Source organism: Malus domestica, chromosome 13 (genome assembly GCF_042453785.1).
Source record: "Malus domestica chromosome 13, GDT2T_hap1".
NCBI lineage: Eukaryota > Viridiplantae > Streptophyta > Magnoliopsida > Rosales > Rosaceae > Malus > Malus domestica.
Window position 1 is genome coordinate 701,436 of NC_091673.1, and position 13,503 is coordinate 714,938.

The window sequence follows — 13,503 nt, forward strand, 5'->3', positions numbered from 1 at the left end:
AAACTAAGAAAATATGAGAAGTTGATATTTAAGCTCAAGGGTCAATAATTACTCAAGACACTCAATGAAGGGTATTTTGATCATTTCACATTATTCGGAAACAATAACAATATTTTAAGTTACAGGTTGTACATTATTTTAATTATAAAATTTCGAAGCATGTAGAATTAGTATAAAAGCTTTGTGGGAACACGTAAAATTAACCTTTTTCTAATTTCATCCCTATAGAGATCATGTGGCAGACAAATGACCTTTGCTCGTTCTTATATAATAAGGTCAAACTAATGTCCTTGCATCTACATGAATGTGGCACCATATCTCAATTAAAAAGACCAATCGCTAAAGTACAATGGTTGAGAAGAACATTTATTGCATCGCAAAAGGTAGTGTATTAGAAAGACATTGTTGAGAAAAAATGAAAGCTTACATAAGATAAACCCTAACTATATATACGAAATTACAAAACGGCTCACGCAGGTGGTACTTAACAAACAAGAACACAAGAAAAATAATAAACCAACTGTGAAATATTGTGTTATTAATTTATTCTAGTAGCACACAAGCATGCATGTACGTACGTAGGTATTCATGCACGGAAAGATAATTAAGCGATTATTAATCTTAATTCCCTCACATGTCACACATATATATATCTTGATTCCCTCTCCTTGTTAATTAGTAGCTAATTAATTAACAATGTTTAGTGCAGAAGCATCTGCGGCGAAAGCCACGACAATGGCCTCCACGGAAGCCCTCAGTCTGGCAAACAGTTGCACAGTTACTTTTACTCACGCAGCTTCCCTTGAACCGGTGGCTCTGAGAGTCACAGGTCCTACCCTCTGCAACCATTGGTCCCATCATCCCTGCCAATTATATACATTCCAAACATATATGAGTGATCTGTATATTTTCTTGGGCAGCAATTACAATATTAACACGAAGCAAGTTAGCTATGGGAGAATATGTAAATTTATGTTACCGGTAGCCACCAAAAGAAGGAAGAGGAAGGCAGTTGAAAATAAACGCATGGACCGCTCCATCTTTCTATATGAATTTTGATTTTTTGTATGTAAGAGGACTCAGGGGGAGGAAGAGAGAGACCTGCAGTTGATGTAAATATTAGTCAACATGCAAGTCCTTATATAGAGAGCTACCAGTACCAGATCGGTGCCATGCCATTGAGAACAACACGAGAAAATTAAAGGTTACTAATTAAAATATAGTGTTCTGTATGAATGAGTCATTGCGAGTGAGGGCGCACTAGTGTTGAAAGTTGAAACAGTGATTTCATTGTCTATCTATGTGCTTCTTGTCCACATATCATGTCGACAATCCAAGCTCTATTGAGCTGTCAAACATCTTCTTTTCTTCGCCACTCCACTTTACTTCACTGTATCGGAATCGATCTCTTTAAATTCAAAGATTATTGAAGAATTAATCTGGCAAATCATTTATAAAAAGGACACGTGGAATGATCACTTTGTTCATGGGAATATTTTTTGCCCACCAAATTTAAAATTTAAACTCGTCTATGGTAATAAATAGAGTGCTGAACATTACCACCACTTGAAGGCGGTGAGCAAAAATGCACTAGTTGTTCACACTTTATAGTCACACTATCCCAACCCATCGAAATGAGGTTAGAAAATTAAGCATAAAGCTTAAAGAATATTCAATTATTAGACTAATTGAACAAGGTCAGTTTCAGAAAAACCACCCAGCTTGGAAACTAAGGACTGTCATCCATCTTTTATATGCAGGTAGGCATTCTCCTTGTCCTCTAATTAACAAGGAAAACAACATTGACACGAAAATATAGAAATAATGTGAAGGGGAGTTTCGACAAACACCACCAAATCTAGCTTTTAAAAGAAAAGATATATCGTAGCAATGATGTAAAGTAACCAAAACGAAATAGATACGCATCTGTCTCACGAAAAAAAGATATAGTGCAGCTTTCTTCCCATGTGATGGAACCCTTACTACACGAAAAATATTATATACATTGTCGTTTGACCCTATAAACTATTACTCTTGTAGAAGTTGACCCACTGAACTATTTTTTTGATAAGTTAACCATCTAAATTATTTGAAACTTGCCAATTAATCCCTCATCCTCAAATTCGATGAAATTTCATCTACTTTACCATAAGATATAGTGGCACAATGTTATCTTCATGACTAAATCACATTCTGGTCACGTGTCAATATTTCATGGCAAAATAAATGAAATTACATCGAATTTCACGATGAAAGGTTTAATTAGCTAAATTCAAATAATTCAAAGAATTAATTTACCAAAAAATTATTTTAAAAGGTCAATTTTATCTCGAATAATAATTCATAGTAAAAGCACAGTTTACTCAAAAATGTTTTCGCTGTGTCGGCACCGAGTTTTCAAACTTTTTGAATTACTTGCATGTAGTTACTGTTGAAATGGTTAACTCCTTTAACCAATTATCTGCTTTCTTTTCCTTTTTAATACATACAACCATACTCCAGTTCAAGTTCATTTCTTATTTAGGTTTGGGGGAAAATAATAGGAAGGTAATAGGAAAGGGGCATTGATCATAGTCCACGGTCCATTCCGTGAGAAAATTGCTTATATCATCTGGTTTAAAATTACCAGTGCTTTTGGGAAGCACTTCAACTGGTAATAAAAAGTGTTTCTAACAAATGCGCTTACAACAAGTGCTTTCTAGAGAAGCGCTTAGGCATAAACAAGTGTGGAGTGTAGACAGGTAGCATGCCCTTGCATGAGTATATACATAATAAATAGCACACAGAAAAATCTGTATCCCCAACTCCCCCCATCCAGGAAACAAGACCTACCTAGTAGGTCCTGAAAACAAAAGTATAAACAAAATGACAACCCGAAAATTCTTCATCAGGCACAATCGTAACAGTTGGGAGACGCGTAAGGCAGCCTACCGAGCATGAATTTGTCCATTCATTCCCAAGTAACCGAGACCATAGAGTTGGCCAGACCCGATTCTTCAAAAGTAGATTGACAATCATAATCCAGATTCTTTGAAGCTCCTGGGATTGCCTGTGTCAACTGAAATGGCCTTGCCTCGGCTTCCTTTAGTTGGGAATAGCAGAATGACCACAACAGCTGCAAAACAAACAGTTCAAATTTACCAACCATAGGAAGGGAGGTCAAGCATAAATATTAACTTTCTGCATAAAAATCCAAAATTCTCTCACTTCTCACCTGAATTGGATCAATACGAAGGAAGTTCCGCTGGACCCTGCGACCGTCTGGAAGACGGACTCCAACTCTGCATAGGAGGTTCCGGTCACCCTTGGGTTCTTCAGGCAAAGGTGGGTATGTAGGCATCTTGATTGAGCTAGTTTCTTCCTCCTTGTCAGTGATGATTTCATCTTTGTCTTTGGATATTGTTCCACTGGTCTCCTTCATGCCTTCCATGGAAGCTGCCAATGCGCGCTGCATTTCCTCATCTTCTTCATTAGTTTCCTCTGCAACTGAAGCATCTTAAGTCATACATGTAGTTCGTCTAAGAAAAGAAAAGGGGAAAGGAAAATATATCCAAAATACAAATCAATCTGCTGCTACCAAGTCAATATGGTATTGTCAAGGCTTAAGAACTTAGCAATAATAGCGGTCAGGTTCAAGAATTTACTGAAATCACTTCCACTACGGGAGTAAAAGCACACACTGATCTTGGTTTCTTCTGTGTATATCAACTTTGAGTTCATATCACCCTTCACACAGGGATTCTTTTTCCTTACTTCTCCCACACCCCCAAGCCCACTTTGTTAAGTTGGAACAAGGAAGTGATCCATTCAAAAGGTTCAACCAAGTGATAATACATGAGCTGTAATTTGGAAAATAATCGAAGCACAACAGACTCCATGAATAAAAAAGTTCACTGCAATGTAGTGGAGCAGAAGTTATTAAGAATCCCAAACATACCTTTAGTTTTTTGTGGATGAGCAGTTTCTCTTGGGCGTTTATTGGACAAAGTTACATGATGATCCCTGGGGCCACTATCCAAGAAGAGTAGTAGATCCTACAGTGGCAAGGATGGTTTCATACCAAAACTTAACTTCAAAGTAAAATTTGACCACAGTATGAAACGGTTTCTTAGGCACATGAACAAGATAGAACTTAATACTCAACTGTGAAAATACAATGTGTACCATGACAATTACCTCTAGAAAACGATCCGGGTGAACCATTCCATTCCATGAACGCATTTTTTGTCCAGTAATTGGGTCAATAAGGAGCACTACAGGCATAGATTCCAACTTGTAGTATGTGCAAACCTTCTTGCCTTCAGTTGTATCATCATAGGTCTGAATTTTCAAACCAACATTATATGGGTGAAACACAAAAACAATTAATTTTGTCAGAATCATAAAGATGATGCAAAAGTTCATGCACATGTCTGTTAAACAATTAGGAGGCAAAACCCTCACAAAGATACAATTAATCAAACTTGAGACACAATTAACAGTACCTCAAAGGTATGGTCAAGATGAGATCATGAGATACAACGAAACGCAACAAATTTATACATAACCTCCGTAAGTCTAAGTTCCAATAAGAGATCCTAAGACTATTGTTCTAAAGGTCAACCTCAGTCAAACTTTTGGTTCAAAGACAACAACATAATATAATCCTAACAAAAATTGAAACCATCAAGGCTGCCTTGGGCAAAACTTACTTGCTTTTACTATGCTACAAAGGGAGCATGGTAATTTATATGTAATAACATCCAGTCACATACATGTTGACTTTATTTCTTTTAAAAACGAAACCACACTAATGCATATAAATATATATTAAATGGTATATATTGAGTAAATGTGCATATGTATCAACAGCCTCCCATTATAACCATAGAATAAAGTATGTAGGAAAAATAAGCCCAAAATAAGTAAAAAGGACTTCTCAAAATTAAAGACCATCAGCCGTGCACTTGTATTGCGAATGTAAATATAATAGAACAGCCTGAAAACAAAATTTGAATTTTATTTAATACAAAGAAAGAATAACTAAAGCATGGAACTAACCTGCCAGAAGATAAAATTAGTAATAATGGTTTGAGAGACAGCTTCATTGGCCCAGGTATCTCGATTAAGCTGCACAAAGAAACACACACATGCCAAAAGTGAACCCACATGCATAGAACAACGAAACCAAAAAACCAAAAAACCAAAATAAAATAAACCAGAGAGCAAACACTACCATATGCGAGCTGAACTCTTTAGTGGATTGCAAGTTCACCAGTAGCCATTTGTCCTGGACAGAAGCAGCACTTTTTGCCTGCATTAGTTAAAAAAATTAAATTAAATTATGTTCCATCAACAGTTACGAAATGCTAAATGATAATAATTCACTCAACATGTCCCTTTATGAATTTGGATTCTTTCTATGCTTATAATTTGGTAGAACAAATCAGAAAGGCTTTGAAAAGAGGGTTACAGCTGCAAAAATATGATCATATCTGATATATGTAATTTATTCAAATAAGATCAAAGGAAGAGCCTAAAAAATAAGGGATACTCCCACAAAGCCCTTCCCAGCAACCTGCAACACCAATACTGAATATACCATTCAAGTTCAACTTCTACAACATACACACTACTAAAAAATTAACATAACATCAGAAGACCCTACCTTTTCAAAGGAACCCTGGAACAGTATCTTAAATGGAGGACGATATAAGGATGCAAGATTCTCTTGAGTAGCATTTTCTGAGGATGTAGCACCTTGGTCTGATTCCCATACCCCAGGACCCTGTTCATGTTGTGACAATCTAGCCCTTGGTGCTCTATATGAGAATGAAAAAAATAAAAAATAAACGTCACCGTTTAATAGAAAAAATCACGATTGTACGTCACCATCTGACTTGAGTACACAAATGAAAAGTGAATTAAGAAATGATAAAGAAACTAAAACATATTCCACAATCTATGCTACCTTGTAGGTTGTCGAGAAAATAGAAAGGAAATTAATTGCACAAAAGTAATAGGAAAGTTCTAAAAATATCTGAAACGCGGTACACAAAGCTCTTCAATTAAAATGAAATGAATAATTAGTTACAGTCCTGGCCACGTTTCATTTCTCAAACTCCATGTTCCCACATGGCATGCCAATCGCTAAAAGAATGAAGAAAGAACAATGAAATACCATGTGACTTCCCATAACACATAATGCAATGCCTAACGAGTATAACCATAATGCATTAATACAGTTGTTGAGTAGATGCAAATCACAGTTCAAAGATCTTGAATTTAAAGACGACAGATCACTTCCACTATAATATCAAATATACCATCCACTTAAGAAGCCTTGCAACAGAAGAAGTAATACAACTACAACCAACCAAAATTAAGTGAAAAGCTTAATAGTTCACAAGACAAAGCTAGAAATGGAGTGATAAAACATACCCATAGAGTGCCATATCGTCATAAAGAACGTCCCTTATAACAGGCATAGGCGCGCGCACCTCATCCTCACTGAATTGTCCCACATTCTCATTCGCCCCAGGAAGTGCCACATTTTCATTTACACTGCCACAAACCCAATGTCAAACAAGAAAAAACAAAAAAAACAAAAAAACACACCAAAAAGACATAAACAACTAAAGAATATGAAATACCCAGAAGCTTGATCGGCCAACCGATCAATATTTTCAGTCGGTAGTGGCGCCGCCTCGGCCATTATCCCAGCTTCATTACCCACATAAAATAGCTGAATTGCTTCCTCAAGCTTCCACCCAGTGGCCTGTTTACATAAAAATTGAAGCTTTCAACATCCACGCATTGTACAAAGTCTAAAGTCATCACCTTTCAATCAAATGAGCACCCAAATCTACTAATCCAACTCACTTTCCTGTTCCCAAAGAGCAAAACCACAACCCCCAACACACAAAAAGATCAATGCGATGCGTTTTGGGTACCAAATGAGAGATTGAAAGTTACCTGCAGAAACTGCCGGGCAGTATCGGCGGTCTGTCCGACGGCGATCTCCAAAAACGAAGACACCAGGCTCTGCTGGTCATTTGCTGACATCACACCCTCCATCTCTCCCGCTTGCTCGCTCTACAAACAACCACAACAACAGGATTCAAATTTCCATCTTTACTTGCTTCGATAGCAACTGGATTTTAAATTTTCATTTGGAAATTCTACGGTTGTGAGCAACACGAAACGTACCGATTTAGGAAAACCTTGGGATTTTGACAATGGAATTTGTTCTTCTGAGATTTTGTTTTTCTATTTTATTATTATTTTTTTTAATAAATAGGCAACTTTCATTTTTATTTTTATCGGAAAATTGTAATTACGATTTTAGACAGACTTGGCAGCGGTATTTGTGTAGATATAGCCGAACTTGAAGGGTGTTCTTTGGGTAGTCCAGGAGAATTGTGGGCTCATCGGTTTGGACAGTCAGTGGTATCTGAGACGAGGCCCAAAGTTAGATACTGACTAATGGTCTTGATGAAGAGTTGAACTCAAAAACAGTGGGTTTGTACATGAGTATTACTTTAGTGTTTACCATATGAGAGTGAAAACACGAGTATGATTCACACAATATCATGACTTCAAAGTCCTTATTTTGGACAAATTGGACACTAGGTAGGGGTGATATTTTGATTCTTGTAATCAACCCCTCAAAAGGTTTATTTTTAGGAAAACTAATGAAAAAAGTTTGAAAACTTTGAGTTTTAATAATAAGAACAAAATAAAGGGTAAAGTGAATTGTACCATGATTGACTTTTTAGTGTAAAAATATGGTTTTTCGTTAAAGTGAACAATACCATGAGTTTTTCGTTAAAGTTCCTTTCATTTTTTTCTAACTACGAATTAGTAAACTGTAAACATGTCATGCATAAGTTTTAGAGAGCAAAACAAAATATTTAGGCTATATCCTAGAAAAGTTAAGAGAACTTTAACGAAAAGCTCTATGTACTGTTTATTTTAACGAAAAATTACATTTTTACACTAAAAAGTCAATCCTAGTACTATTCACTTTACCATTTATTTTGTCATTATAGTTAAAACTCAAAGTTTTCAAGTTCTTTTCGTTAGTTTTTCTTTAATGTATGTAATGGTGATGTGTGGATGGGATGTTGTGACATGAGCGCACAAAATTTTCACCGTCCAATTAATGGTGATTTGATCCAATAGTACGTTTCCCGTACTGGCGAAAGGTCAAGTGCTCCTAGGTATGTAGATTTACTCCGAACCAATCTTATGCATTTGTATTGGTGTGCCCAAGTGTTTGTCAATGCCTAATTCATCCTTTTGGCTTTTAACCACAACCACTCGTTTCAATGTGCATGCTTATTAGTTTTTTATCGGATGATCAAAAACGATTACAAAGGTTTTCATATAAGTAGGTCTGGTAAACGGGATGTGTTTGTCATTTTCGTATCATACTTCTTATATTAAGGGGTTGTGTTATGTTAAACTCATTATCTTAATGGGTTCTTAACAGATGACCCGATAAATATCCTATTTGTTAACGAATCGTGTCGATTCATCTCAGATTAATGGTTATGTAAGAAATTGTCACTTCTAATGTTTGAATCTTGCAAACTATACCTTATTGGGTTCTTAATGGGTGATTCGATAAGAACCCGACTCATTAATGGATTCTTAACAAGTGACTCAATAACAACCTAGCTCGTTAACAGGTTGACCCGAAAACCTGTTATTTTCTATTGTTTTTGTATCGAGTCAATGAATCGTGTAAGAAATTGTCAAGTTTATATGGCAATACATTTTTTAACAACATTGATCTGAAGATAAACAAACATTTCAGAGAAACTCCTATACAATCGTCACAAGTACAAGCACAAGCGCAACAAGTATACGTCTATAACAACGGCGGTAGAAGCAACAGAACACTGAGATTTTGAAATCAAAATAAATAGTTGATGTTTGTGAAGTCACTATCAAAATGCTGTTAAAGGAATTTGGAAATCACATACACCAAGTAAAATGACTTTCTAATGTAACTGTGTTTAGTGTGTAATTAGTCCTTAACATATTAAAGATGTCAAAATGTATTATTTAATCTCATGTGAGGTTTGCTAGCTAGAGCTACCTACATCTAGTAAAGAAAAAAGGGGCACCACTAAACCAAAAAAATTAATACTTAACCATATATTATTCAACCTTTTGCTTCTTTGCAAATTCTTTAATCACAGATTATATAAAAAATATAATCTAGGTCCTTTTTATTTCATTTAATTAAAGGTCGCGTGCTATTAAACCAAATTAATTAGTTTGTCCCACCCAATCTAATTTTTTTTCAAAAGTAGGAGACTCGTGCTCTTCAAGAACGCGTGTCGAACAACCTTTGCCATGGATGGAGCTTTCTCACAGGAAAATAATTGGAAAATGTCTAAGAAAGTTAGAAAAACGACAATGGCTACCACTATATATGCATGCTTAATGGACCTGTTATCTTTAATTATTTGGGTTTTAGGCACTTTTTCACCATATGTGTCCAATTCGCCTAACTTTGGGGTGTGTAGATTTATATTCATCTTATGGGAACAATTTGCTAACTAATTACGTACACTGTGCTATATATGTACTTGATACTTGGCAGGATCCGAAACAAATCTCTCCAACATTGGCGGAATCTTACGGTTGGAGTTGGATGTTGTTGATCAAAAAGTAATAAAGCGCCATGTTTTTTTTTAATTTATTTTAGGAAAAATTAGGATCCGGTCCATAGTTTTTAGGATTCATTGATTAAGACCTTATTAGTTCTCAAATTTTGATTCAAGTCCTTAGCATTAATGTGATAATGAATTTATATGTTTATTATATAATTTTTTAATATAAAAATTAGTAATTAATTTAGGGTTTAATACTCACACCTCTATTAAACTTCTAATTAATTTTTAATTCAAACATTTCCAAAATAATAAAAAATTAAATTAAATTAAGTTTGTACCTATTAGTTTTTTTTTATATATATATAAAGATTCTCAATTTTTTAATCTTAAATGTACCCATTCATATAATTTTTCAATTTTTTTAATCTTAAATGTACCCATTCTCAAATATATCAATTTGTTATATGTAAAATGTACCCTTTTTTTAATATAAAATCCATTCAAATTTTTTACTCCATGTTTAAACTTATATGGGTACATTCTTTTTCATTGATTTGAGAATGTATCCATGTTTTGGTACAATAACTTTTTTTGTTAATTTTGGTTAATGTACCCAGACATATATGTACACACACACACACACACAATATAATAGAGAGTATAATTTATATTTTATTATTTTTAATCCCATAAATTATAGGTTTTATTTAAAATCTCATTAATATAAACAATTACAAATTTCAATTTTTAATTTTTAATTTTTAATTAAAAAAATATAGTAACTTACATTATTACATTAATGTCAGGGACCTCAATCAAAAACTAAAAACTAACAAGGTTTCAATCAAAGAATATTGATAGCTAGGGACCGCATCTAAAGTGTCCTTTATTTTATTTAGAAGATGGTGTAAGGTTCGAAATTATTATAATAATTTAGATAAAAAAAATTTCGAATCCAAGACACAAAAGAATTTTGAACATATAATCCAACAATTTCTGAAATGATAATCTATAATGGTTCAATCTATAGGTAGCTTAGCTCAACTTCCATCACCAACAGTGCACAGTCCTAACCATACGCTGCTAATTAATTATATGGATTTTCTCGTAAGGCACCTTTTTAAATTTTTCCTTATTCCTAATATAAGTGGCCATTTTTGTTTGGTTGGTTTTGCCATCAGGTCTAAAGCCACCAAGGTTTTATATATTCACCACAAAGTTAGCCAACTTTCTTGCTCCACTAAATCAAAATGAAATATTTAATTGCGTGCAGGTTTTTTTTAGGGGAGGTACCGAGCAGATTACCATTGGAAAAATATGCGCATGAAATCTTGATCATTGGCCTGAAAGTAGTGAAGTCAATCTATTCCAAATAAATTAACGTCAGATGAAACAATTGAGCAAGTTCAAGATGAATATGGAGGAAACCTAGTGCATGCATGTTCACTTTAATTAGTTTGTATTTCTTTTTCTTTCCTTTTTTCTTTGTATGTTGGTACATGTATGAAAATTCCAAGGAATCTATATGTTGGTGTGTTGGAATTTTCGGAGGCAAAAAATAATCATTATTCCCATAGTTTGTGTCGTTTCACAAAAAACCATTGGAAGGAAAGTTAGCAATACTTAATCTCATAATTTGTGTGCATATCTGCAAGTGCAACGACTAATAACAAAATATCGTGAGAGATTTCAGGGACATGGAGGGATAGCTTTGATATGACACTTGGTTTGTGTGAAATAGATAGAACAAAGAGGATCCAAAGTTAGAGATGGCTCACTGCAAAAAAAAATATCCACTAGATATTGATTTTGTAATTGGCTCTATTTATAATTTTGAAGATAAAAGACTCTGGTTGCATTCAAGGATAGAGACAGCTAAAGTCCACGTAGTTGTTCTAACTGAAGTTTTGTGTAGACACTACTATAAAAAACACTTTGCGCGACAAAATATGATTTCGTCGCTCAAAACCTTGCAAGACGAAATTTTTGTCACGCATGATTGGTTGCACAAAGCTCGTTACCAGTGGCGAAGTTAGGATTTGAGGAGGGGAGGGGCGAAATTCAAAAGAGTGCAAGATTCAATCGAAGCGGTTGCTTTCACATTGGAGAGTGCAAAGTTTTGAGTCAATATTCATAGTAGAAAATAGTCTCTCCACCAAAGCAGTTGTAAACAATAATATCAAAGCCAATGTAAGAAGCTTAAATTGGTTAGCATTATATCCTCAAAAATATTAGGCGCTAGTCAAATAGCGAACTGGGACCTAGCAGCTAGGTGCCCAGGCAAGATCTAGGCAAGAGCCTAGATGGATTTAAATTATCATAAAATAAGCATTAAACAATATTTACATTGTTTTTAAATAGTAATACAATATTTATAAATAATGTTAAAGTTTAAGAGAAAATAAAAATACATACAAGAATTTAAAAAAAAAAAAAAGAGAGGAAAGAAATGGGTTAATAAACCACAATATTTTAAGAGGGATAATACTTGGGTCCTTACTGGGAAGGACCCAATATACTGAAATTACATGTGGCCCAATCACATAAAATCTTGTGTCATTTAAAGTTCCCTCTATACCTATAACCAAACACCCAACTTTAAGATTGCTCCTGTAACCAAACAATCAATCTCTCTCCTCTCTCCTCCTGTGCTCATGCCGCAGATCCCGTTGCATCAAATCCAACCCGAATTTCTCAGTCAATCTCTCTCCTCCGTCGAACTGAATCCTGCCCACTCATACCCAACCTTCTCTTTCACCATGGCAGCAGTTACGCACCTGCTCATTCGTTGGTCCCAACTTGGCGCCGCTTCTTCCTCCCTTCCCTGTGTCATCAATTCCGACGAGAGCGGAGGGGCTGAACCAACGTTCCTAGGCGTGTTTTCCGGCGAGGGGAGTGGCGGCCGCCACTCCTCGCCCTCACGTAGCTTCGCCACTGCTCGTTACGATAGGGTTTGCGCAACGAAATATTTCGTCGCGCAAAGTTTTTGGTTTTTTACTTTTGGGGTTTTTGAACTTTAATCCTTGAAGAAGATTAATATTCAATAAAAACCTGGTGTTAGATTGGATATTGATTTTAGTCCTCTTATGTGTACTTAATTCAAATTTATATTATATTTTTGTTTTAATATTTAATAGATATCTTATTTAATGTTATTACATTAAAATTAAAATTATTTATTAGTATACACATTTTAATTCATTATATTTATTTTACTTCATCTAATTAGTGTACCTAAATGTTCGTATCATAATATATTTTACTAAATTAGTGTACCGAAATGTCCGTACCAAAATATATGATACTAAACTAGTGTACCAAAATGTTGGTACCTAAATATATTATAATAAATTAGTGTACTGAAATGTCCGTACCTAAACATATTATACTAACCTAGTGTATCGAAATGTTTGTACCTAAATATATTGTAATGAATTAGTGGCACACAAGAAAATATGTAAAAACATGAGTACCAAAAAATCTTTACAAAAAATTTTCTTATACAAGATACTTACCATAATGAGAATTAAAATTTATAATATTTTCATAAAATTATAAATAATAAAGAAAGACATTTAATATGCTGTCATTAAATAGAGTCTAGGGAATAAAATCAATTTTTAATCTTGTATAAGACATTTTTCTAAACTTCATCTTATTTAAGGATTAAATTTTTTTTTATTTAATTAAATTAATTTAATATTTTGCGCGACGAAATTAACTGTTTGCGAGACGAAATATTTTGTTGCGCAAGGTATTTTATTTTTGTTTTATTATTTCTCTTATTTTAATTTAATTATAATTATTTGCGTGATGAAATATTTGGTAGCATAAGATTATTTTACTTTTTTAATTTAAATGAATTGTATCTTTATTTTTTTAATTACTTTAATTT

The 13,503-nt window shown here is 34.2% G+C and overlaps 2 protein-coding genes across 4 annotated transcripts; both read right to left on the reverse strand.

Annotated features, from left to right (window-relative positions):
• Nucleotides 1–350: 350 nt before the first annotated feature.
• LOC103451495 (defensin Ec-AMP-D2-like) lies at nt 351–1,139 on the reverse strand. Its single transcript, XM_008390897.4, has 2 exons — nt 980–1,139; nt 351–863 (listed from the first exon to the last, which is right to left on the reverse strand). The coding sequence occupies exons 1-2, from the start codon at nt 1,038–1,040 to the stop codon at nt 691–693; spliced, it is 234 nt and encodes a 77-aa protein (XP_008389119.1). The 5' UTR covers nt 1,041–1,139; the 3' UTR covers nt 351–690.
• A 1,425-nt stretch (nt 1,140–2,564) lies between these two features.
• Nucleotides 2,565–7,317, reverse strand: LOC103451496 (plant UBX domain-containing protein 7-like). 3 transcript variants are annotated; one of them, XM_008390900.4, is made up of 11 exons: nt 7,189–7,317; nt 6,955–7,074; nt 6,633–6,757; nt 6,421–6,543; nt 5,648–5,801; nt 5,216–5,293; nt 5,041–5,109; nt 4,177–4,320; nt 3,938–4,034; nt 3,215–3,480; nt 2,565–3,115 (listed from the first exon to the last, which is right to left on the reverse strand). In XM_008390900.4, the coding sequence occupies exons 2-11, from the start codon at nt 7,054–7,056 to the stop codon at nt 2,951–2,953; spliced, it is 1,323 nt and encodes a 440-aa protein (XP_008389122.1). In that variant the 5' UTR covers nt 7,057–7,074; nt 7,189–7,317; the 3' UTR covers nt 2,565–2,950. The 3 variants fall into 3 exon arrangements, with proteins under 3 accessions (XP_008389122.1, XP_008389121.1, XP_008389120.1); XM_008390899.4 differs by having other exon boundaries at nt 3,215–3,486; XM_008390898.4 differs by having other exon boundaries at nt 3,215–3,495.
• Between the last annotated feature and the right edge of the window lie 6,186 nt (nt 7,318–13,503).